The sequence below is a fragment of the Nomascus leucogenys genome, chromosome 6 (assembly GCF_006542625.1).
Source record: "Nomascus leucogenys isolate Asia chromosome 6, Asia_NLE_v1, whole genome shotgun sequence".
Taxonomy (NCBI): domain Eukaryota; kingdom Metazoa; phylum Chordata; class Mammalia; order Primates; family Hylobatidae; genus Nomascus; species Nomascus leucogenys.
Window position 1 is genome coordinate 59067144 of NC_044386.1, and position 27622 is coordinate 59094765.

Here is a 27622-nt window from a genome sequence, read left to right on the forward strand (position 1 = left end):
GCAATATGTGTGAATGTGTCTTTACAGAATGATTTATAATTCTTTAGAAATATACCCAGTAATGGGATGGCTGGGTCCGATGGTATTTCTGGTTCTAGAACCTTGAGGAATCACCACAGTCTTCCACAATGGTTGAACTAATTTACACTCCCACCAACAGTGTAAAAGCATTCCTATTTCTCCACATCCTCTCCAGCATCTGTTGTTTCCTAACTTTTTAATCATTGCCATTCTAACTGGTGTGAGATGGTATCTCATCGTGGTTTTGATTTGCATTTCTCTAATGACCAGTGATGATGAGCTTTTTTTATGTTTGTTGGCCACATAATGTCTTCTTTTGAGAACTGTCTGTTCATAACCTTTGTCTACTTTCTGATGGGGTTGTTTTTTTCTTGTAATTTTGTTTAAGTTCCTTGTAGATTCTGGATATTAGCCCTTTATCGGATGGACAGATTGCAAAAATTTTCTCCCATTCTGTAGGTTGCCTGTTCACTCTGATGATAGTTTCTTTTGCCATGCAGAAGCTCTTTAGTTTAATTAGATCCCATTTGTCAATTTTGGCTTTTGCTGCTATTGCTTTTGATGTTTTAGTTATGAAGTCTTTGCCCATGCCTATGTCCTGAATGGTATTGCCTAGGTTTTCTTCTAGGGTTTTTATGGTTTTAGATTTTATGTTTAAGTCTTTAATTCATCTTGAGTTAATTTTTGTATAAGGTGTAAGGAAGGGGTCCAGTTTCAGTTTTCTGCATGTGGCTAGCCAGTTTTCCCAGCACCATTTATTAAATAGGGAATCCTTTCCCCATTGCTTTTGTCAGGTTGTCAAAGATCAGATGGTTGTAGACGTGTGGCATTATTTCTGAGGCCTCTGTTCTGTTCCATTGGTCTACATATCTGTTTTGGTACCAGTACCATGCTGTTTTGGTTACTGTATCCTTGTAGTATAATTTGAAGTCAGGTAGAGTGGTACCTCCAGCTTTGTTCTTTCTGCTTAGGATTGTTTTGGCTATACGGGCTCTTTTTCGGTTCCATGTGAATTTTAAAGTAGTTTTTTCTAATTCTATGAAGAAAGTCAATGGTAGCTTGATGGGGATAGCATTGAACCTATAAATTACTTTGGGCAGTATGGCCATTTTCACAATATTGATTCTTACTATCTATGAGCATGGAATGTTTCCATTTGTTTGTGTCCTCTCTTATTTCCTTAAGCAGTGGTTTGTAGTTCTCCTTGAAGAGGTCCTTTACATCCCTTGTAAGTTGTATTCCATGGGCATTTAGTGCTATATTTCCCTCTAAACACTGCTTTGGCTGTGTCCCAGAGATTCTGGTACATTATGTTTTTGTTCTCATTGGTTTCAAAGAACTTATTTCTGCCTTCACTTCATGATTTACCCAGTAGTCATTCAGGAGCAGGTTGTTCAGTTTCCATGTAGTTGTGCAGTTTTGAGTGAGTTTCTTAATCCTGAGTTCTAATTTGATTGCACTGTGGTCTGAAAGACTGTTTGTTATGATTTCCACTATTTTCCATTTGCTGAGGAGTGTTTTACTTCCAATTATGTGGTCCATTTTAGAGTAAGTGCGATGTGGTGCTGAGAAGAATGTACATTCTATTGATTTAGGGTGGAGAGTTCTGTAGATGTTTATTAGGTCCGCTTGGTCCAGCGCTGAGTTCAAGTCCTGAGTATCCTTGTTAATTTCCTGTCTCATTAATCTGTCTAATATTGACAATGGGGTGTTAAAGTCTCCCACTATTATTGTGTGGAAGTCTAAGTCTCTTTGTAGGTCTCTAATAACTTGCTTTATGAATCTGGGAGCTCCTGTATTGGGTGCATATATATTTAGGATAGTTAGCTCTTCTTGTTGCATTAATCCCTTTACCATTATGTAATGCCCTTTTTTGTCTCTTTTGATCTTTGTTGATTTAAAGTCTGTTTTATCAGAGACTAAGATTGCAACCCCTGCTTTTTTTTTTTTTTTTGCTTGGTAAATATTCCTCCCTTCCTTTATTTTGAGCCTATGGGTGTCTCTGCACGTGAGATGGGTCTCCTGAACACAGCACACTGGTGGGTCTTGACTCTTCATCCAATTTGCCAGTCTATGTCTTTTAATTGGTGTATTTAGCCCATTTACATTTAAGGTTAATATTGTTATGTGTGAATTTGATCCCATCATTATGATACTAGCTGGTTATTTTGCCCATTAATTGATGTAGTTTCTTCATTGTGTCGATGGTCTTTACAATTTGGTATGTTTTTGCTGTGGCTAGTACTGGTTTTTCCTTTCCATATTTAGTGCTTCCTTCAGGAGCTCTTGTAAGGCAGGCCTGGTGGTGACAAAATCTCTCAGCATTTGCTTGTCTGTAAAGGATTTTCTTTCTCCTTTGCTTATGAAGCTTAGTTTGGCTGACATGAAATTCTGGATTGAAAATTATTTTCTTTAAGAATGTTGAGACATGAAGTCCTTGCTCACGCCTATGTCCTGAATGGTATTGCCTAGGTTTTCTTGTAGGATTTTAATGGTTTTAGGTCTAACATTTAAGTCTTTAATCCATCTTGAATTAATTTTTGTATAAGGTGTAAGGAAGGGATCCAGTTGCAGCTTTCTACATATGGCTAGCCAGTTTTCCCAGCACCATTTATTAAATAGGGAATCCTTTCCCCATTTCTCGTTTTTGTCAGGTTTGTCAAAGATCAGATAGTTGTAGATATGCGGCATTATTTCTGAGGGCTCTGTTCTGTTCCATTGATCTATGTCTCTGTTGTGGTACCAGTACCATGCTGTTTTGGTTACTGTAGCCTTGTAGTATAGTTTGAAGTCAGGTAGCGTGATGCCTCCAGCTTTGTTTTTTTGGCTTAGGATTGACTTGACGATGCGGGCTCTTTTTTGGTTCCATATGAACTTTAAAGTAGTTTTTTCCAATTCTGTGAAGAAAGTCATTGGTAGCTTGATGGGGATGGCATAGAAGCTATAAATTACCTTGGGCTACTAGTATGGCCATTTTCACGGTATTGATTCTTCCAACCCATGAGCATGGAATGTTCTTCCATTTGTTTGTATCCTCTTTTATTTCATTGAGCAGTGGTTTGTAGTTCTCCTTGAAGAGGTCCTTCACATCCTTTGTAAGTTGGATTCCTAGCAAAAGCCAAAATTGACAAATGGGATCTAATTAAACTAAAGAGCTTCTGCACAGCAAAAGAAACTACCATCAGAGTGAACAGGCAACCTACAGAATGGGAGAAAATTTTTGCAACCTACTCATCTGACAAAGGGCTAATATCCAGAATCTACAATGAACTCAAACAAATTTACAAGAAAAAAACAAACAACCCCATCAAAAAGTGGGCGAAGGACATGAACAGACACTTCTCAAAAGAAGACATTTATGCAGACAAAAAACACGAAAAAATGCTCATCATCACTGGCCATCAGAGAAATTCAAATCAAAACCACAGTGAGATACCATCTCACACCAGTTAGAATGGCCATCATTAAAAAGTCAGGAAACAACAGGTGCTGGAGAGGATGTGGAGAAATAGGAACACTTTTACACTGTTGGTGGGACCGTAAACTAGTTCAACCATTGTGGAAGTCAGTGTGGCGATTCCTCAGGGATCTAGAACTAGAAATACCATTTGACCCAGCCATCCCATTACTGGGTATATACCCAAAGGACTACAAATCACGCTGCTATAAAGACACATGCACACGTATGTTTATTGCGGCACTATTCACAATAGCAAAGAGTTGGAACCAACCCAAATGTCCAACAACGATAGACTGGATTAAGAAAATGTGGCACATATACACCATGGAATACTATGCAGCCATAAAAAATGATGAGTTCATGTCCTTTGTAGGGACATGGATGAAGCTGGAAACCATCATTCTCAGTAAACTATCGCAAGGACAAAAAACCAAACACCGCATGTTCTCACTCATAGGTGGGAACTGAACAATGAGAACTCATGGACACAGGAAGGGGAACATCACACTCCGGGGACTGTTGTGGGGTGGGGGGAGGGGGGAGGGACAGCATTAGGAGATATACCTAATGCTAAATGAATAGTTAATGGGTGCAGCAAAACAACATGGCACGTGGATACATATGTAACAAACCTGCACATTGTGCACATGTACCCTAAAACCTAAAGTATAATAATAAAAAAAAAAAGAATGTTGAATATTGGCCCCCACTCTCTTCTGGCTTGTAGGGCTTCTGCAGAGAGATCCAGTGTTAGTCTGATGGGCTTCCCTTTGTGGGTAACCCAACCTTTCTCTATGGCTGCCCTTAACATTTTTTTCCTTCATTTCAACTTTGGTCAGGCTGATGATTATGTGTCTTGGGGTTGCTCTTCTTGAGGAGTATCTTTGTGGTGTTCTCTGTATTTCCTGAATTTGAATGTTGGTCTGTCTTGCTATGTTGGGGAAGTTCTCCTGGATAATATCCTGAAGAGTGTTTTCCAACTTGGTTCCATTCTGTCACTTTCAGGTATACCAATCAAAGGTAGGTTTGGCCTTTTCACATAGTCCCATATATCTTGGAGCCTTTGTTCATTCCTTTTCATTTTTTTTTCTCTAATCTTGTCTTCACTCTTTATTCCATTAAGTTGATCTTCAATCTATGATATCCTTTCTTCCACTTGATCAATTTGGCTATTGATACTTGTGTATGCCTCATGAAGTTCTCGTGCTGTGTTTTTCAGCTCCCTCAGGTCATTTATGTTCTTCTCTAAACTGGTTATTCTAGTTAGCAATTCCTCTAACCTTTTTTCAAGGTTCTTAGCTTCCTTGCATTGGGTTAGAACATGTTCCTTTACTTGGAGGAGTTTGTTATTACCCACCTTCTGAAGCCTACTTTCTGTCAATTTGTCAAATTCATTCTCCATCCAATTGTGTTCACTTGCTGGTGAGGAGCTGTGATCCTTTGGAGGAGAAGAGGCATTCTGATTTTTGGAATTTTCAGCCTTTTGCGCTGGTTTTTCCTCACCTTCGTGGATTTATCTACCTTTGCTCTTTGATGTTGGTGACCTTCGGATAGGGTTTTTGTGTGGACATCCTTTTTGTTGATGTTGATGCTATTCCTTTCCGTTTGTTAGTTTTCGTTCTAACAGTCAGGCCCCTCTGCTGCAGGTCTGCTGGAGTTTGCTGGAGGTCCATTCCAGACACTGTTTGACTGAATATTACCAGCAGAGGCTGCAGAACAGCAAAGATTGCTGCCTGTTCCTTCCTCTGGAAGCTTCGTCCCAGAGGGGAACCTGCAAGATGATAGCCGGAGCTCTCCTGTATGAGGTGTCTGTCGACCCCTGCTGGGAGGTGTCTCCCAGTCAGGAGGCATGGGGGTCAGGGACCCACTTGAGGAGGCAGTCTATCCCTTAGCAGAGCTCGAGCGCTGTGCTGGGAGACCCGCTGCTCTCTTCAGAGCTGGCAGGCAGGAATGCTTAAGTCTGCTGAAGCTGCACCCACAGTTGTCCCTTCCCCCAGGTGCTCTGTTCCAGGGAGATGGGAGTTTTATCTATAAGCCCCTGATTGGGGCTGCTGCCTTTCTTTCAGAGATGCCCTGCCCAGGGAGGAGGAATATAGAGAGGCAGTCTGGCTACAGTAGCTTTGCGAAGCTGCGGTGGGCTCCACCTAGTTCAAACTTCCAGGTGGCTCTGTTTAGACTGTGAGGGGAAAACCGCCTACTCAAGCCTCAGTGATGGCGGATGCCCCTCGCCCCACCAAGCTTGAGCATCCCAGGTCAACTTCAGACTGCTGTGGTGGCAGTGAGAATTTCATGTCACTGGATCTTAGCTTGCTGGGTTCCATGGGGGTGGGATCCACTGAGCTAGACCACTTGGCTCCCTGGCTTCAGCCCCCTTTCCAGGGGAGTGAACAGTTCTGTCTCGCTGGTGTTCCAGGCGCCACTGGGGTATGAAAAAAAAACCCCTGCAGCTAGCTCGGTGTCTGCCCAAACGGCTGCCCAGTTTTGTGTGGCCCTGGTGGTGTAGGCACCTGAGAGAATCTCCTGGTCTGTGGGTTACCAAGACCATGGGAGACGTGTAGTATCTGGGCCAGAATGCACCATTCCTCACAGCACAGTCTCTCATGGTTTCCCTTGGCTAGGGGAGGGAGTTTCCCCATCCCTTGTGCTTCCCAGGTGAGGCAATGCCCCACCCTGCTTCGGCTCGCCCTCCGTGGGCTGCACCCACTCTCTAACCAGTCCCAGTGAGATGAGTCAGGCACTTCAGTTGGAAATTCAGAAATCACCTGCCTTCTGCGCTGATCTTGCTGGCAGCTGCAGACCGGAGCTGTTCCTATTCGGTCATCTTGCCAGCCACAGCGTACCAAATTTTCTTTCTTTTATTTTTTTTCTTTTTTTTTTTTTTGAGATGGAGTTTCACTCTTGTTGCCCAGGCTGGAGTGCAATGGTGCAATCTTGGCTCACCACAACCTCCACTTCCCAGGTTCATGTGATTCTCCTGCTTCAGCCTCCCTAGTAGCTGGGATTACAGGCATGCGCTACCATGCCCAGCTAATTTTGTATTTTTAGTAGAGACAGGGTTTCTCCATGTTGGTCAGGCTGGTCTCAAACTCCCAACCTCAGGTGATCCACCTGCCTTGGCCTCCCAAAGTGCTGGGATTACAGGCATGAGCCACATGCCCAGTCCCATATTTTCTTTATCCAGTCTATCACTGATGGGCACTTGGGTTGGTTCCATGTCTTTGCTATTGTAAATAGTGCTGCAATAAACAAACATGTGCATGTGTCTTTATAGTAGAATGACTTATATTCCTTTGGGTATATACCAAGTAATGGGACTGCTGGGCCAAATGGTATTTCTGGTTCTAGACCCTTGAGGAATCACTATACTGTCTTCCACAATGGACTAATTTACATTCCCGCCAAGAATGTAAAAGGATTCCTATTTCTCCAGAGCCTCGCCAGCATCTATTGTTTTTTGACTTTTTAATAATCATCATTCTGACTGGTGTGAGATGGTATCTCATTGTGGTTTTGATTTGCATTTCTCTGATGATCAGTGATGTTGAGCTTTTTTCATGTTTGTTGGCCGCATAAATGTCTTCTTTTGAGAAGTGTCTGTTCATATCCTTTGCCTATGTTTTGATGGGGTTTTTTTAAATTATAAATTTGCTTAGGTTCCTTGTAAATTCTGGATATTAGCACTTAGGGTAGATTGCAAAAATTTTCTCCCGTTCTGTAGATTGCCTGTTTACCCTGATGATTGTTTCTTTTGCTGTGCAGAAGCTCTTTAGTTTAATTAGATCCCATTTGTCAATTTTGGTTTTTATTGCATTTGCTTTTGGCATTTTCATCATGAAGTCTTTGCCCACGCCTATGTCCTGAATGGTATTGTCTAGGTTTTCTTCTAGGGTTTTTATGGTTTTGGGTTTTACATTTAAGTCTTTAATTCACCTTGAGTTAATTTTTGTGTAAGGTGTATGGAAGGGATCCAGTTTCAGTTTTCTGCATATGGCTAGCCAGTTCTCTCAGCACCATTTATTGAATAGGAGATCCTTTCCTCATTGCTTATTTTTGTCAGGTTTCTTGAAGATCAGATGGTTGTAGATGTGTGGTGTTATTTGGTTATTTCTGAGGTCTCCGTTCTGTTTCACTGGTCTATATATCTGTTTTGGTACCAGTACCATGCTGTTTTGGTTACTGTAGCTTTGTAGTATAGCTTGAAGTCAGGTAATGTGATGCCTCCAGATCTGTTCTTTTTGCTTAGCTATACGGGATCTTCTTTGATTCCATATAAAATTTAAGGTAGTTGTTTCTAATTCTGTGACGAATGTCAATGGTAGTTTGATGGGAATAGCATTGAATCTATAAATTATTTTGGGCAGTAAGAAAACTTCAGGCCAATATCCCTGATAAACATCAATGTGAAAATCCTCAATAAAATACTGGCAAACTGAATCCAGCAGCACAACAAAAAAATTTATCCACCACAATCAAGTCAGCTTCATCTCTGGGGCAAGGCTGGTTCAACATACGCAAATCAATAAACGTAATCCATCACATAAACAGAACCAAAGACAAAAACCACATGATTATCTCAATAGATGCAGAAAAGGCCTTCGATAAAATTCAACATCCTTCATGTTAAAAACTCTCAATAAACTACATATTGATGGAACATATCTCAAAATAGTAAGAGCTACTTACGACGAACCCACAGCCAATATCATACTGAACGGGCAAAAGCTAGAAGCATTTCCTTTGAAAACCGGCACAGGACAAGGACGTCCTCTCTCACCACTCCTATTCAACATAGTAATTGGAAGTTCTGGCCAAGGCAATCAGGCAAGAGGACGAAATAAAGAGTATTCAAATAGGAAGAGAGGAAGTCAAATTGTCTGTTTGTAGACGACATGACTTTATATTTGGAAAACCCTATCATCTCACACCTCAAAAAGTCCTTAAACTGATAAGCAACTTCAGCAAAGTCTGAGGATACAAAATCAATGTGCAAAAATCACAAGCATGCATTTACATCCACACTAGACAATCAGAGAGCCAAATAATGAATGAACTCCCACTTACAACTGCTACAAAGGGAATAAAATACCTAGGAATACAGCTAACAAGGGATATGAAGGACCTCTTCAAGGAGAACTACAAACCATTGCTCAAGGAAATAAGCAAGAACACAAATGATAAAACATTCCATCCTCATGGATAGGAAGAATCAATATCATGAAAAGTGCTCTTTTGAAGATACATGTGACTGGGGATGAAGAGAGAGAAGATTTCTGGAGTGTCCATTCTTCACAATTCAACAAAATAATCTTTTAAAAATAGAAATAAGACCATGCATCTCTGCTACTTAGAACCGTTTCAGAGTTTTCCTTTGCTCTTAGGAGAAACTCAGAAAGGTTAACATGGCTTGGAAGAAGGTAAGCTCCATGATAAATGGGGGACTTATATTTTTCAATGATGTCTCACCAATTCCATGAACAGTGCCTGGGATATAGGAGGTACTTAACAAATAATTGTTAGATAAAAGAATTATTACAAATCTTTCCACAGCACTGCCCTGCCTATCTCTCTAGCCTCATTACATACCACCCTCCCCTTTGCTTTCCTTTCTCCAGCTGAAATAAGTATATATTGCATACATATTCCATTTCTTCAAATGGAATATGCTCCATCCTACCTCCAGATCTTTGAATATGTAGTTCTCTCTACCTGGAACATTCTTTTCCCAACTTTTTGACGTGTGTATACATCAGTTTCAGCTTTAACATTATTTCCCTCAGAAGGTCTTTTCTGACCCTCATCTTGGCCAGGTCTCTTGTATTCTTCTATAGCACCATTTTGTAACACTCCTCACGCTTGTAATTACTTACTCAATGTCTGTCTTTCCCAATAGATTCTACTTTCCACGAGAACACGTTTGGGATTTGTTTTATTCAAGGCTGATTCTCCTTGCCTAGCAATAATGCCTGGCAAAAAGCAGGCACTTGGGAAGCATCTGTTTTTATGAATGAATGAATGAATGAATGAATCAACGAGATGACAAGGTGAGCCAAAGAAACAGGTGGTCCTATTTATATGCAGTAGATCATTTAACAAGCACCCTTCTGTAGAAGGAAGAAAGAGAATTCCTTATATGCCCTATCATTATGATGATGGTGAAAAAGATAACAATAAATGGATCAGTCTAGATTACCTGAGAGGTGTCCACTGATGCCTCCTCCTCATTTTCTTTAGCAGCTCTGTTTTAACATAAATAAAGTTGTTTCACTCAATGGCAAGATTGATAGAATTTTGTTCAGTGATAAAGATTTTCATTTCCAACTTTTGAGACCCCATAAGTTATATCCTTTAATGTATTAAATATAACATCATTATAAAAATAAAAATGAAGCCAGGTGCAGTGGTGCCTGCCTGTAATCCCAACTACTTGGGAGGCTGAGGCTAGAGGGTCACTTGAGCCCAGGAGTTCGATGTCAGACTGGGTAACACAGTGAGATCTCATCTTTAAACAATAAAAAAAAAATTTTAAAATGAGTTTATAAAATTAGACAGTAATGATGAACATTAATCTAATAGCTTCATTTCTTAATGTAGAAGTATTTTAATTTTGTTAACTCTTTAAAAATACTTTTATCATTTTTTATTATAAATGTTAAACATGCTCATGATATTTCAACAAAATCTAAGTAAGCAAGGTAGAACATAGCTCCCTTCACTCGGTGTGACTCTCCTCACTCCCAGAACACAGCACCATAATGTACAGTCTTTCTGAATGATTGTGACAACTTATTCTTCCACCCATAGTTGTATTTGAGTGCTCATTTCCCCACATTCTTAACAATGCTGGACTTTATCAATCTTTCAGTTTTTGCCAATCTAAAATTGTAGAAAAAATAAATGCATTTCAGTTTGTATTTCTATGAGCATGAATGATGTAGGCTAACTTTTATACATTTAATGGGCAACATAGTGAGACCCTGTCTTCCAAAAAAAAAAAAAGGAAAAAAAAATTTGAGTGAAAAATACATTACAAAAGAATATATACAGCATACTTTTATTACATAAAAGTTTTTTTAGAAACGACAAATCCAAATAATATGTTGTTTGGGAATTCATACATACGTGGGAATGCAATTAAAAACCCTAGGAGGCTGGGTGCGGCAGCTCACACCTGTAAACTGGGCACTTTGGGAGGCTGATGCGGGTAGATCACCTGAGGTCAGGAGTTCGAGACCAGCCTGGCCAACATGGTGAAACCCTGTCTCCACTAAAAATACAAAAATTAGCTGGATGTGGTGGTGGGCACCTGTAATTCCAGCTACTTGGGGGGCTGAGGCAGGAGAATTGCTTGAACCTGGGAGGCGGAGGTTGCAGTGAGCCGAGATCGCACCACTGCACTCCAGCCTGGGCAACAAGAGTGAAATTCCATCTTAAAACAATACAAAACTAAACCAAACCAAACCAAGCCAAACCAAACCAAATCAAACCCAAGGAAGTGATTAACACAAAATTTAGTAAACTGGTTACCTCTGAAGGTAAGATATACTATGCTAACACCAATCAAAAGAGAGTAAGAGTAGATATACTAATTTCAGACAGAACAGAGTTCACAGCAAGGAAAATTTGGGGGGATAAAGAGGGATATTACATAATGATAAAGGGATCAATACTCCAAGCAGACATAACAATGTTTTTTTTTTTTTGAGACGGAGTTTTGCTCTTGTCGCCCAGCTTAGAGTGCAATGGTGTGATCTTGGCTCACTGAAACCTCCACCTCCCGGGTTCAAGTGATTCTCCTGCCTCAACCTCCCAAGTAGCTGGAACAACAGGCACATGCCAGCACGCCTGGCTAATTTTTTTGTATTTTTAGTAGAGACAGGGTTTCAGCATGTTGGCCAGGCTGGTCTCGAACTCCTGACCTCAGATGATCTGCCTGCCTTCGGCCTCCCAAAGTGCTGGGATTACAGCCATGAGCCATTGTGCCCAGCTCAACATAACAATCTTTAATGTGTGTATGAGTCTAACAGAACATCAAACTATATAAGGCAAAAACTGATTTGTTGAGCTTTTTAGTCATTGTTAGGATGGAGTAGTGACTTCTAAGCTCCTTACATGCCAGATGGGAAACTGGAAGTCCTTGACTTTTAATTTTGTTCACACTGTGTGTGTGTGTGTGTCTATAATAAAGCTTTTTTTTTTCTTGTGTTGCTTTCTGAGTAGAATCAAAGCTTAAAATGTGTAAGTAATCAAATCCATCAATCTTTTCCTTACAGCTCTTCAGTTTGTCACACTCTCACAATTACAAAAATATTGTTTTATATTTTCTTCTATTTTTATGTCTTTTTATGTTTAATTTTTATTCATCTGCAATTTATTTTTGTTAATGTTATGAGGTTAAAATCTAACTTAAAATTTTTTCCAGTTAGATCATCTGATTTTCCTAACACAAATATAATTATAAATATAAATGTAAATCATGGAACTATAACTACCAGTACAACCTCTATGGAAGGCAATTTGGCAATACCTATGAAAACTACAGGCAGGGCACGGTCGCTCATGCCTGTAATCCCAGCACTTTGGGAGGCTGAGGCGGGCGGATCACAAGGTCAAGAGGTCGAGATCATCCTGACTAACACGGTGAAACCCCATCTCTACTAAAAATACAAAAACAAAATTAGCCGGGCATGGTGGCGGGCGCTGTAGTCCCAGCTACTCGGGAGGCTAAGGCGGGAGAATGGCATGAACCCAGGAGGCAGAGCTTGCAGTGAGCCAAGATCATGCCACTGCACTCCAGCCTGGGCAACAGAGTGAAACTCCGTCTCAAAAAAAAAAAAAAACAAAAAAAACTACAAATGCACAAACCGTCTGATCAACAACTATCCTTTTATGACTCTATACTATAAATATACTTGTATATATGCACAATGACACATATTCAAGGTTATTAGTAAACTAACTAGTTGTAAAACAAGATTAGAAACAACTTTAAATCCCTCAATAGAGAATTTACTCAGTGAATCACGGTACAGTCACATAGCAGAAATTATGTAGCTGCTTTAAAGAAATTAAGAATTATCACATTGTTAAGAGAAAAAAGCAAGGTGTAGAATAATGTGTAAAGGTGGCGCCATTTGTGTCAGGAAAGGAAAAGTCAAACAATGTATATAAAATGTATATACATAAATTGTTTCTGAAAGGATACACAAAAAACTGGAAACACGTTACTTTTTTTTTTTTTTTTGAGATAGAGTCTTGCTCTGCTGCCCAGGCTGGAGTGCAGTGGCGTGATCTCAGCTCACTGCAACCTCTACCTCCCAGGTTCAAGCGATTCTCTTGCCTCAGCCTCTTGAGTAGCTGGGACTACAGGCATGTGCCACTACACCTGGCTAAATTTTTGTATTTTTACTAGAGACAGGGTTTCACCATGTTGGCCAGGCTGGTCTCGAACTCCTGACCTCAGGTGATCCACCCGCCTCAGCCTCCCAAAGTGCTGGGATTGCAGGCATGAGCCACCACACCCGACCAGAACACATTACTTTCAAGAATGGAAAGTAGGCAGCTAGAGGACACGGGGGGAAGGAGATTCTTTACTATTCTTACATAGAAATGTGTATTAATATATACTTCTTTGTACCATGTGCCTCTTCTACATAAGTAAGTAAAAGGATCAACTTAGATAGGAAAGAAAACAACGTTTAAAAGAAAACAGAACAAAATCATGGGGGTTTACAAAAGAAAAAAAAGCGTTTTTTTTTGTTTGTTTTGAGACAGAATCTCGCTCTGTTGCCCAGGCTGGAGTGCAGTGGCACACTCACAGCTCACTGCAGTTTTGACCTCCTGGGCTCAAGTGATCCTCTTACCTCAGCCTCCCAAGTAACTGGGACTACAGGCATGTGCTATTACACTCGGCTAATTTTTCTGTATTTTTTGTAGGACAGGGTTTCACCATGTTGCTCAGGCTGGCCTCAAATTCCTGGGCTCAACTGATTTGCCCACCTCGGCAAAAGTGTTATGATTACAGGCGTGAGTCACTGTGCCTGGCTAGAAAAAAAGGCTTTAAATATAAAGAACATGGGTAGTGGGTACACAGATATTTGTTATGCTATTATTAGTATTTTTCAGTTAAACAAGTACTTGACTATTCATAAGGCACTAATACAGTAGGTGGAGAGATTATAGGGATTTTAAATTTTCTTCTTTTCAATATTTTCTAATCTGCCTATGATGAACAAGTATTAGTTCTGAGATGAGAAAATGAGATATTTTTAATATCAAAATTTTAAAATAGAAATGAGTTGAAACTCAGACAAATCACTATGTTGGAATAATGAATGTTGAATGCTTTCTGCAGATCATATAATATGTTTATTATCATGATAAAAATAGAAAGAACTATAGACTAAAAGATTTAAAAACAGTGTTGGTAAGAATGGAAGAAGAATCTCCTCCTTACCACCACCTCCTAATTCATGTGAGCAGCCCACATAAACAGCTTTGATCAAGTAGATGGTCCCAGAAAATTCCTGGACAACTATTCAAGTCTAGGTTAATTTGTGTTATTACAAAGGAGTGAAGTGAAATTATGAAGGTACGCTAGTTCCCATTAACATTTGTCAGGTCAACAGAGTGCTTTTATAGAAGGGTGTGCAGGGTAGAGAATGCCATCAGTCACACACAGGACATGTTAAGAGTGGAACATTTACAAAAGTTTGGGAATTATTTTTGTCATAAAGCTTGTATTCACCTTCACAGGTGAAAAGATAAAATTTCTCAAAACAATACTAGAGCAAATAAGGCAAACCAATTTTCTATGGTGATATGTTATCTATTTAGGCAACTGATATTCATTAATCAGGTTATGTTAAGGTCTTTATGTGTCAAGTAATGCATAAGAATACCTTTGTTTGTGAAGAATCTGTAGATGCTCAAAGTATAATTGGCCCAGAGAATTTATGCTAAGCACAACCTCTTCTTCAGACACCAAGTCTACCTTGAATGGGTTTGCTGTGATATGGCACTTCAGGTCTCCTTTTCCATCTGCCAATATCAGACTGCCTGTGTCCCCTGAGCATGAAATCAGCCTAGAAAACAAAACAGGAAGAGAAAAACAAGCTGCTACAGGTTTACATGGCCCTATGTGATTTGTACTTCCAAGTAATTAATTAGTAAATCAATATTCATGTGACATAGCCATAGATAAGGCAACAGAGAAGAGTTAATGAGAGCATTGGCTTTGGTGCCAAAGAGCTTAAATTGAGCATAACTCTACCATATACGTTATAACTTCGGATAACAAAGTTATCCAACTTTTCTGGGTCTTGGTTTCCTTATCTGTAAAGTGAAAATAACAAAAGCAACAACAAAGCTTTTGGAGAGAATTAAATAAGATCACATGTGTAAAGCTCTTGACACAGTGCCGGACCCATTTAAAAAAAAACACACACAATAAATGTTAGCTATCATCATCGTCATCATCATCACCTTGGTCTGGAAGGTCTAGTAACTTTCTAGATTTTGGTGTGTAAAATCTAAATATTGTTTTTCTTTCTCATTCCAACCACATACTCAGAAACTGAGGAAATAACACAGATTGGGTCCACAGTGAGATGGAACCAGGTCAAATTTTTATTTACCTATTTATTGCCTGATTCCCACCAGCCTCCAATTTCACAGGTACACTGTTAGGATGTTTTAGATCCACAAGAATTATGTAAGCTCAGACACAGCACTTAAAATCCCTCAAAGCTAGATATTTCCCTTTCTCCAGTGCACAGTGTCCCCAATAAATGTTCACAGGATTCTTTAAGGAAGGTAAAAAGAGACAGTTTATGTTCTTATGATGTCTTTTCAGTCCTTCTCCATGGATTCTATGCCTTCTCTTCAAGATGCTTAGGATCTGGAAATTAACTCTGGAGACAGCTGAGAGGCTGTCTCGCACTGCCCACTGAACCCAGACAGAGTTCTTTTGATTATTCCATTAAGTAGGACTGTAGTTCATATATGTCAGTCTAATGCACCCCACCATAAATTGCCTACTGCCCCAAGCATTAAACCATTTTGAGTATTACATGGGCCCCACCACACATAATGGAATTATGTTCACCTTGTCTCTGACAACTAAATGTTTCTACTCTGCCTCTGCTACCTGGAGTCTCATTATCTCCACTGAAATCAGGGAGACCATTTTAATGGCATCATTTCCCACCATTATCTCCAGCCCACGAAAGGAAGATGTTCACTACAATGCTTTCCAAGTGCTCCCTCATCAGTTTCTCAGTGAAGGGGGTATGTTCTGGATTCTCATGGGGGACAGAATCCAGAGGGCCTAGATGAGCTGGTTGCATGAAACAAATCCACTTCAACATCTTTATCTCTCTAAGTCTATGGATCATTTCCTCTATACCATGCCAAGGAATTCCTGATATCTCAGCTTCATTCAGAAGAATCATAGCTGAGTTCAGATTATAATTAACCAACTAAGCCATCAATTAGAGCCATTCTCAGTTGCCCAAGCTAGCATATCAAATCTACATTATCTGGTATGTGTACCTGAGTCAATAAATTTAGCCTGATCTACAATTAAGTTCCTTCTTTCTGGTCTAGGAATTCCTCAGAAACCATTTCCATTTATATTTCCCAGGTTTTTTTTGCCATTATATAGTCTTATAATTTTTCAGGCATGCAAGCCTTCTCCCCCTGGGTTTGACTGTAATTGGCTCTCTGGGCATGTTGGGATCTGACTCTCTGATGATGGGTCTGGAGGCGGTGAAGGGTGGTAGGGGTCGGGCACAAAGAGAATTGGAATCCCCGTGCATGTATATTTTAGGTGAGGTCAATACAGGGTATCCAAGCAAGGCAGGATCAGCTTCACCTGCCTTTATAGGAGGGGTTGCTTCTGCTGAAATGGGAGGGCCAGTGAAATTTGGGGTTTGACTATTTAGAATTACCCAACTCTTCCCAAATATTGTTATTCAATTTTTAAAAAAATTGTTTATTTTTTTAGAGACAGGGTCTTGCTCCATCACCCAGGCTGGAGTGCAGTGGTGCGATCATAGTTCACTGCAGCCTTAAATCACTCGGCTCAAGTGATCCTTTCACCACAGCCTCCTGAGTAGCTAGGACAACAGGTGTGTGCTACCATGCCCGGTTAGTTTTTTAATTTTTTATAGAGATGCAGTCTCACTTTGTTGTCCAGTCTGGTCTACAATCCTTGACCTCAAGCAATCCTCCTGCCTTGGCCTCCCAAAGTATTGGGATTATAGGTGTGAACCACTGCACTCAGCCTGCTATTCAATTTTGAGGAGTCCTACGTTTTCCCAGTTAATGCCTGAAATTAACTTATGGACTAATTCAGTGACCTGCAATATCAAACTCTGCATCTGATTTTCAGCTATATGTACCTGCAGCTACAGAAGATATGAGGACTTTTAGGATTGTCACAGAAAATTAACAATCTTCTGATAATACCTTGAGCTAAGAATTTAAAGCCCTGAGACTATTGTTTTCTTTCTTTAAACTCTTCAGTGAAGTTGAAGCAGCCAAGCCATCTCAGAGCTCTGAATTCTGCATGATAATCATAATGCAGTATGGCCCTACCTCTTGGTCTGCTTTCAATGGGCCACTTTATTTTAGTTGACCACCAGTGGTCATTTAAGTAACATTGCCACAGAATTTTGTGGTCTATTATTAGTTGTATTAGTTTGGCCGGGCTGCCATAAGAAAATATCAGAAACTGGTTAGCTTGAACAACAGAAATTTATTTTCTCATAATTCTGGAGGCTAGAAGTCAAAGATCAAGGTGTCAGAAAGTTGAGTTTCTTGTGAGGCCTATTTCCTGGGCTTGCAGATGGCTGCCTTAACACTGTGGCTTCACGTGGTTGTCCCTCTGTGCCTGCATCTGTGTCCTAATCTCCTCTTCTTACAAGGGCACCCAGGTGTAATGGATTACAGCCTACCCTAATCATCCCATTTTAACTTATTTACTGCTTTAAAGATCCTATCTCAAAATATAGTCACATTCTGAGGTACTAGAGGTTAGGGCTCAACACCTGAATTTTGGGATAACACAATTCAGCCTGTAACAATAGTATCCCAACCTCTATTGGTAAATATGTCCTCACTGCCTCCAAATCCAGCTAGGTCAGCCAGCCAATCTCATATTCCCATCCTTGAGAGCTGCTGCTTATATTCATTTATAATACCAACTACTTTATCAATCAAGGCTCAACTGTAGAAAACAAAAACAACTCTGGCTATTTTAAGCAGAAAATAAATGACTTCATATGAATAGTTTGTTGCTTACATCACGGGAAGGGTTGAGGTAGTAGGTTCCAGGCTGCATGTCCAGGAATGACCCCTAGAACAATACTGTGTAACTGTATGGCCAACTGACCTTCTATCTTAGCTAGAATCAGGAATTTGAGTTATCAGAAGTCACTATGACAACTGCTGGGCTCTAGAATCATGCCACCTTAGCTATAATTCAGAGATGAGTAAATCATGGCCTTAACTAATGGCCTTAGAGCCACTCTACAGGTGCCAAATCCATATAAGCAAAATGGGGAACTCAGTTCTGAAATCAAGGTTTTTTTAAGTGCATCTGATTGGTGGAAACTGAATTACATCAGAACCTGTAGCTACAAGGGAGTCTGGGAAATGAAGAAATGTAGTTTTTAGCTTTCCAGTTACTACAGTAGCCAAAGGCCCTCTAGAAATAAGTCAGTACAGAAGCAGAATTAATACCATATTTACCATACCAAGTTAATTATCACCTGGACCCTAAAACATGGCAAAGACAGCACGGAAAGAGAAAATTACAGATTAACTTACTTATGAACGCAAGTGTAAAAATTGTGAAGGCTGTACTATCCTTCAGGATAGTAGAAAATAACATATTGTGGCCAGGAGGTTATACGCATGCATTGATCCAATTGCCAAACTGCAAAAGCCTTGAGAAACAGTCTCTTTTAAGTTCTTATTTAGGGCAGGCATGGTGGTTCATGCCGATAACCCCAACACTTTGGGAGGAAGAGGAGGGAGAATCATTTGAGGCCAGGAGTTTAATACCAGCTGGGGCAACACAGCAAGACTCTGTCTCTATTAAAAGAGTAAAATTAAATTTAAAAAATTACGTTTACTAAGCTATTGGCATATAGCGTGGCTCAGTGAATAGATATATTTTAAACTTTTGATGATTCTAACATAACTGAATTAATTTCTCATTATAATGTATTGACCTTTTATAAGATTTTCATGGAAAAAATCATCTACATAAAACTACAGTAATGATATAGTAAAAATGAAAGCATCTGGCATAATCTGATATTCCTTTAGTGAAATAATATGAAAATATAATGGAAACCAACTGGCAAAACTGAGTTGAAATATTACTGGAAAGTGTTATGAGAACAGATGAAAGTTTTGCAGGTACTTGAAAATGCTTTAGTCCCCAAAGATTGTTTTTCACCTAGACACTGATTATTAATTTACCTTGACACTAAGTAAAATTACATGTTAGACTTCTGAGAATAACCTTAATTAAGTCCGTCCAACGGTATAAATTAGTGTAAGCATGGGAGTTTGGCTAGCGTATTGGATCTCTGGAGCCCTGCTGCTAATCTGAGTGAGTAATAAGTAGCTTTCCTTCTACTTGCTCCCATCGTCTGGCTAATAAAACCACTTTCTTTGTGAGAAGGAGAGCAGGGATCAAAGTTCTGCTTCTCCCTGTTAAATAAGTCCTGATGAATCAAATGGTGGAAGAAGAAAAAACAGAATGGATAATAAGGAAAATGGATAGACTTATCCCCAAATAACTGAATACATTAAAAGTAATGGCAAAAACCACAATTACTTTTGCACCAACCTAAATGACTATAGTTTTGAGCAGCCAAAATAAGAAGTGCACATAACAAAATTTATTACTCAAGATATGATAAAAGAATATATCAAGCATGTCTCTAAAATACCTTGCTCCTTGGCTTACCTTACAGTGCTTGGCTTGCTTGTGAGGACATCAGGAACTTCAAACCTGGGTTTTAGAGGAGTCTCTTCATTAATTTTAAGCCTGAAAATGTTTCCTTCTATACCATAAATTTCAGCCAGGAGAGGAACCTGGAAACAGATACAAGAGATTACCTTCAACAGGTTACCCAAGTGATGGCCAATTTTGCACCAATTACAATAATTAGGAAAGTATTTGTTTCAATTATGACAGGCCAAGCAAATTGGAGAACAATGGTGATTAAAGAAAAAAAGCTCCCCAGTTTATGTATGTACTTGCTTGGCTATAGCTATAGTAGCAACAAGAAATATCTTCTATGTGTTCTGTGGCTAGGTGAACATACAATTGTCCAAACCAGTATCTTCAGAGTGAAAGGAGTCTCTATTAATAATTACACTGAAAGACAGGCATAAACTGAAACTTGCCTTGGAAGATTGGGACATGTGGCTACTGTATCTATGATAAACTACAGACATGTTAAGAATAAGAGTTTGAGTGTTAAAAGCAGAGTAACTAGATTCCAGCTGGATGAAAGATGAAGGGTGGCGGGCTACAGAAGAGAAAAGAGTACAAAATAAAATGATCACTGGAGTTCTCTAGTGGTGGATGAAAGGAGGCTTGGTGCACTAAAATCAAACTGGAATTGATTTGTTCACAGCTGGGAAAATAGACCTGGGGAACTTTTATAAGAGGCTGGGGAACATAAGTAAAATTCTGCCTACCATGGGACACGAAAACAATGTAGAACCATGAAGATAATAGAGAATTTGAAAAATAAAACACAGAACAAGAAGCTCTAGGAGAATAGAAATGACAGGACTCAGGCTACAAAATGAGCACCTAGAAAAATATTTTAAGACCGTGGTTTTCAACTGGTGGGCCAAGCCGCACTAGTCAATTGCAATTTCTTCATGAAGTATGATGCCAAATTTTGGTTACTACTGGGTGCCTGTGTTATTACTATTATGTCTGTTAAATGACAGCTAAACTTGGTAAGTTGTGTGACATAGCTTAGAATGGGTACAATGTGGTGCAAGTAAAAGATAAGAAATATGGAGAATACCAAGCCAGCACCAAAAATGTGATGTTACTGGAACTTTGCCTCTTGCGAATACAGGGAAGCAATCAGGGCAGTTAAACTGTAACATGACACTAAACAGTGAACAAGTAAACAGTGCTGTGGCTGTGGATTCTTTTCTAGATATTCTAAGGCAGGGTTAAGATGCAATAGTGATCATACTGTAATTACTGCTTGCATGTTTAATGTTCTTTTATGTATTTAAACTACTTTTAGTGTACAATCAAAATTTTAACATTTGGAAATATGTCCAAGTACAAACTTCAAATTGTTAGATTATGTATTCTCTCACCATTTAAATGTATATTTCCATTGCTCTCTCAAATTCCATTCAATTAACATTTATTTGGCATCTATTATTGCAATGATTGAACTTTTGGGAAGGCAGAAATTTGGAGGAGATAAAAGAGATGCAAAGCTAACACAGAGCATTCTGTGATAAGTTTTAAAACAGAAAGGCAAGAGATTAAGGAAGGGGGTTATTAATGATGACCGTAGGGTTAGAAGTTCTGGACATTTCTCTGGAGGAATAGAGATTTAAGCAGGGCCTTCAGGAATTAGTAACACTTTGAGTAGGTAAAAATCGGCAAGAACTTCCTAAGCAGGGGGCATATAGGTGGTCTGCCTATATATGATTAACAATTTACATCTAGTTATTCACTCAGAGTTTGTCCCATTTTTAGTAAAACAGCTTTCTCTACAAAAAAAAAAAAAAAAAAAAACACCAATTTTTGTTTAAACCAAAGACTGAGCTGTATGTTCTGTTCTTGAGGCTGCAGCCCAGGGGAGAAAAAAGAGAGAACAACAACCCTGTTTTCACTATAATGACTTCATGTATAAATCAGAGTTAATCCTCATTTTAATTTTAATTTAGCGAACTAATTTTAGCAAAAATCGCTCTGAAATTTAGCAATATTTAGAGTCATTCTTTCTTTAAATTTATGTATTTATTTATTTTGAGATGGAGTCTTGCTTTGTCACCCAGGCTGGAGTGCAGTGGTGCAATCTTGGCTTACTGCAACCTCCGCCTCCTAGGTTCAAGTGATTCTTGTGCCTCAGCCTCCTGAGTAGCTGGAATTACAGGTGCGTGCCACCACACCAGGATAATTTTTGTATTTTTAATAGAGACGGGGTTTCACCACGTTGACCAGCCTGGTCTCAAACTCCTGACCTTAAGTGATCCTCCTGCCTCAGCCTCCCAAAGTGCTGGGATTACAGGTGTGAGCCACTGTGCCTTATCTCTTATTATCACCAACATAGCTTTCTTGGTCCAGGCACTACTTTCCTTAGACCTTAGTATGCGTTTCCTCCTGTGATCTGGGCTCATGTGTTTTTTTTTCTCTTATTAACTTTTTTTTTCTTTTTAAATATCAGCAGACTCCCAGAAGTCCAATAAGTAAAGCCACTTGGGTTAAAGACACTGGGGAATGGCTCAGTGTCCCACCTTAGAGTCCCCTGCCTTCCCTGTATTGAGTCCTAAGTCACCTCTGTCGAAACCTCAGGGCTCTGTGGATGACAGTTTAAAAGCCACTTCCCTGAGGCTTAACTGCCAGTTCTTTTCCAATCCTTCCACCACTTCCTTGCTCTTTCAAAAAGCCTGGACATGACTGTTATATTCTTCTACCTAAAATAGTAAACATTTGTAGATATTCCTTTCCTATTTGCTAGGACCTGCTGGATATTTATAAATAAAATAATATACAAATAAACTATCAAATCTCTTCCTCCTGTTAGTGATGACTGGAAATGGCAATGAAAAAATACATTAAGAAGTTACAGATGTTGGACTGCTTAAATTAAGAATCTAGTATTAATCCTTAGATAATATAAGTAGTTACACTCAATTGCAGCCAGATCAATTTATGTAAAATGAACATACATCTAATAATTTTAAATGGATAGTTAATATGAGATGAGAGAGCATGCGTTTTGCTCCTTTAGAAGTATTTAAGACATGCCAGCGGGTGGTACATGCATATAGCCCCAGCTACGCAGTGGGGCTGAGGCAAGAGGATTGCTTGAGCCTAGTAGTTTGAGGTTACAGTGTGCCATGACTGCACCTATGCGTAACCACTGCACTCCAGCCTGAGCAACACAGTGAGACCCTATCTCTTTAAAAAATTTAAAATGTGTTAATATCCAATTACACAGAGAAGCTGAGATAAATCCTCAGAGAAAAGATTAAATTTTGGAGGTTCATTTTAGTACTACAAGTCTCTACTCAGTTTTTCATATACCTTTACTTAGAAGCCCACCTCTCAGTCTGGGAAAAAGAGTATTAATTCTCTTTTCCTGTCCTATTTCTCCCTTACTAAATAAAAACAATTAAAACTTGGGGGTTTGTTATCCACAAATCTAGTCTTTTTAATGGCCATATAGGCTAAAATACCAGATATTTTGTAAACATCATGGTGGTAGAAATAGCTTTGTCTATGTCTTCAACCATAGTGTTGATCACAATTACATTAAAACAAAAACTTTTTATTCGCCCAGAACTGGGAATCACAATTAGTAAAGACCGTAATAGAATTAACAAACAGCCCTAGAACACATATTTAAATTTGCAGTGGGTGTTAAGTAGGAAAATTATGACTCCATCGACTCCTCCTTGGTAGGTTGATCTTGCTTTTCCTGAGGCACCAGGACTCTTCACTATTATGTAAAGAACTGTTAACCTAAAAGACACAGAACAGTGAGCGACCACCTCTACTAGCTGTGATCAAGACCTCCTGGGATCCAGGGAATGGTCTAATAGTTCATTAAATTGCTGTAGGACACTAATCGTCCCTTCCACAGTTGCAGCCAGTTGGTTTACTGCAAGCACTGATTTTCTACAAAGAATACTGGCAACCTCATGCTGGGCAGTGGCCTGTTCCCCAAGGACAATTGGCCTGTCCAGGTGCGCTTCTGATTGTCTGGCCAGTTCCCAAATTAGCTGCCTGTTCCTGGCCATTTCTGCAGACACAGTACTGGCTAACAAGTGGTAGTTGTGCCTTGTCTGCTGAGAAGGTGGCTGGTTGGGCAAAGCCTCATTTTCATTAGGCTTAGATGAAGAGGCAAGGGGTAACTTCATAGAGGTGCTCAGAGATATTCCTGCATCCTTGGAGAAGCTGCTGGAAGTGTTGTCTCTGGTGAAACCTTGCAAACAGGCTGCAAAACAAAATAAACGTGTTGCCAAATGGTCACCTATATCATGAGAAAGCATCATAATTAGCAATATAAAGTAGATTGCTCCAGACATCCTTGCTAGCAATGCTATTTAAGCTAGACTCACAAGACAGCATACATTTTCCTTTGCCTAGATCATAAGACTAGATCTCTCTTTCTCAATCCAGACCAAATTTTCACTGAAGATAGAAAACTGATAGTAATAGGAAAAAAACAACAACTGAGTTCTACAAAAGCAGTCAACACACTTTCCTGATCACTTCTTTTTATTTTCTGGAAACTTCTTTACTAAATATCTACCGGATTATTCTGTCATCAGGAATAAGCACAACACTATATTAGGACCCTATGTGAGAAAACTTATGCATCTGAACCTGCAACCAGCTTTTCTCCAAAGCCTAGATGTTCCGACCTTGCGACAACACACAGGTTAACATTCCAGCTTGTTTTGGAACAGATCTATGTCCTGGAACATCATGTTTGCTATGGACTGAATGGCGTCTTCCCAAAATTTGCTATGAAAGCCCTAACCCACAATATGATGGTATTCAGAGATGAAGCCCTTGGGAGGTAATTAGGTTTAGATGAGGTCACGAGGTTGAGGAAGTCCTCAGGAATGGATTAGTGCCCTTATAAGAAAAGACCAGAGAGCTTGTGTACACACTCTCTCTCCACTATGTGAGGGCACAAGAAGACGGCAGCCATCTACAAACCAAGAAGAGAGCCCTCACCAGACAGTGAAGCTGCTAGCACCTTGGAATTTACAGCCTTCAGAACTGCGAGAAATAAACATCTGTTGTGTAAGCTGCCCAGCCTGTGATATTTGGTTATGGCAGCCTAACCCAATGTTGAATGAAGCTTGGTTCTGCTTCCTGGTTGTTTATTAAGGAGCAGATTGGGGAAGGGAATTGAGAGGGAGAAATTCAAAAATTAACAAACCTTGACAACTCCAAAGTTACTGCTTTAAGGGTTTTAAAGGTTTAGGGGCAGGCAGGCACCAAGACTGTTGGATTTGTCAGAATCTGCCTGATCAGTGTAATTTGAGAACTGCAGCTGTGAGCTGAATATGATCCTCTTAGACTCTGGGCTGTCCCTCTCAACCTGAAATAAAAAGCTACCATTCTGAATAAGTGGATGTATGCAGCTTATTTTAAAACTTCAGATCACACTCATACCATATCTTACTGTGCAATCTCCTTGAAACACCCATCTTATCCCAGAAACCATTTTTAATAGAAGTTATTTGTTATTAAAAAAAATTTTTTTTGAGACAGAGTCTCACTGTGTTGCCCAGGCTGCAGTGCAGTGGCACAATCTTGGCTCACTGCAACCTCTGACTCCCAGGTTCAAGCAATTCTCCTACCTCAGCCTCCTGAGTAGCTGGGACTACAGGCATGCACCACCACACCCAGCTAATTTTTGTATTTTTTTTTTGAGAAGCGATTCTCCTGCCTCAGCCTCCTCAGTAGCTGGGACTACAGGCACATGCCACCATGCCTGGCTAATATTTGTATTTTTAGTAAAGACAGGTTTTACCATGTTGGTCAGGCTGGTCTTGAACTCCTGACCTCGTGATCTGGCCACCTCAGCCTCCCAAAGTGCTGGGATTACAGGTGTGAGCCACCGCACTCGGCCTTATTTTTGTATTTTTAGTAGAGATGGGCTTTCACCATGTTGATCAGTCTGGTCTCAAACCCCTGACCTCAGGAGATCCATCTGCCTGGGCCTCCCAAAGTGCTGGGATTATAGGCATGAGCCACTGCACCTGACCTAAACAGGAATTTGAAAGAGACCGTTTTTTCAAGACTTTTGCAGTTTGGCAATTTAATCAATGTATATGTATAACCTCTCAGTCACAATACATTATTTTCTACTATCCTGAAGGATTCACGTTATTAGTACAGCCTTCACAATTTTTAAATTTATGTTCATAAGTAAGTTAATCTGTAATTTTCTTTTTCCATGCTGTCTTTGTCATATTTTAGGTCAATTTTTTTTGGACAGTGTCTCACTGTGTTGCTCAGGCTGCAGTGCAGTGGCACAATCTTGGCTCACTGCAACCTCTGCCTCCCAGGGTCAAGTGATTCTCATGTCTCAGCCTTTGGAGTAGCTGGGATTACAGGCATGCATCACCCTGCCTGGCTAATTTTTGTATTTTTAGTAGAGATGGGGTTTTGCCACGCTGGCCATAGCTGGTCTCAAACTCTTGGCCTCAAGTGATCTGCCTGCTTTGGCCTCCCAAAGTGCTGGGATTACAGGCGTGAGCCACCACACCTGGCCTAATAAAGGCTCTTTCACTATGCAATGAGCTGCATATAAGATGCAGGCAACATTAGTGATCACCATCACCTTTGTTGTCCCTAACAGACTGACAGAGGGCATGAAATATTATGTACTTACTAGTCATCTCAACACCACATGGCAAGGAGGACATTAAAATGGAGTTCAGTGCAGAATTTCAGGGTGATTTCCTGAAATATATATTTGCATACATTTGCCTGAGATCAGGGCATGCAGATTCCATATGTGGTTCCGATATTTCTAATACCTGAGCATGGATTTTGTTCCAAGAGGTCCTCAAAGTTCTCAGTCTTGGGAGCTACGTTGCTGATGTCCCAGGTAATTTTTCCTTGTTTATCAGGCTCCTCAGCTTCCTTCTGAGCCAGGTACTGTCTTGTGCTGAGATCCTGTGTCTCCTCCTGGACTGTGGTTTCTTTGCCTTTGAAGGCATCCAGAGTTGTTGGGCTCTGGTCCTGGCACCTGACCTGAACAGCACTATCCCTCACTTTTTCAGGATCCAAAAAGAGAAACTGATCTACAGTAATGTAAAATGGCATATGTGGGTGTCCACCGCAAACTGCTATCACGCTATGTTGAGAATTTTCATTTTGGCTCACCACTGACATTCAAAGTGATTTTGCCTCATTTACTTTACCTCAGCACGTCTTCATGACCAGGTGCTCAATATACTAAGCATCCTCAAGAATGGATAGGGATTCTTGCTCTGACTATGGACAACTACAACTCTCTCAGGTTAGACACAATGGAAATAGGAAAGAAAATGAGACAATGACAAGAAAAATGTGACAGAAAGGTTCTTGACATCTGGTCAAGGCCTAAAGACTCCTGGAAGGCCTCTGATGGACTTGATGCATTTCCTGGAGCCAACTGCTTCTGCTGACCCTGAATAGAGGGGTTTGGCCGGGTGTCAGGCTATTAGACCACATGCAAACAGTGGTTGGCTCTCCAGGAAGGAAATTAGTGCTGCACCATTTTTTTCCCCATGAACAGCTACCAAACTAGGCTACAAAAGGATATATAAAAAACATATATAAATAAGAATATAAAGGGAGACCTGAATCAGCATTAGAGGACCTATGGCTTTGGGGGTACCATGAGCTGAGAACTCAAATGTATCAAAGATACTAGGCAAGGAGGAAAATTACTCCAGAAAAATGGGTGGTGTAAGAATCAGCACTAGATTTTGGAGAAAGGCTAACTGCCCCATCTGTGCAGCTAAGAGAGATGAGCTAAATGTACTGCCACAATAACTATGTTGTAGAAGTTGAGGACAGGGGATGTGGATAAAGAACACAGAACTGTTGATATGATTCTAGCTCATATTTTGAATTTGGGCAAGAAAGCTATGGAAGAAGACTCCATATGACTAAAATCTCTAAAACTCCATAATGAAGGTAGTTTTCCTCACTGTACAATTGTTCTTTCTGTCTGGGAATAAAGTTTGGACCCATTTCTAAATTAAAGACCTTACAATTATTATGGAGAACCCACCAATATCAGTACAGCGCTGCAGGGCAGGAACTATGATAGTCACATAGTTCACAGCTTTGCCATGAACATCAGCTTCCCAGAACTGGAACTTGTTAGTGAGTTG

The 27622-nt window shown here is 39.9% G+C and overlaps 1 protein-coding gene across 9 annotated transcripts in view; it reads right to left on the reverse strand.

Annotated features, from left to right (window-relative positions):
* The window catches only part of GANC (glucosidase alpha, neutral C), an 82609-nt gene that overhangs the window by 48428 nt on the left and 6559 nt on the right, over positions 1-27622 (reverse strand). For 6 of the 9 annotated variants that reach the window (XR_004030463.1, XR_004030464.1, XM_030814242.1 and 3 more), the window contains exons 5-7: positions 19464-19591; positions 14380-14562; positions 9672-9717 (exon numbers count right to left, since the gene is read on the reverse strand). Coding sequence is in view for 7 of the 9 variants with exons in the window: in XM_030814242.1 (XP_030670102.1) it covers positions 9672-9717; positions 14380-14562; positions 19464-19591 (357 nt within the window). In the remaining 2 variants the exon portion in view is untranslated. Of the gene's footprint in view, positions 1-9671; positions 9718-14379; positions 14563-19463; positions 19592-22896; positions 23710-26275; positions 26493-27622 lie in introns of those variants that run through there. The other 3 variants (XM_030814244.1, XM_030814243.1, XM_012507247.2) reach the window with 1 other exon arrangement.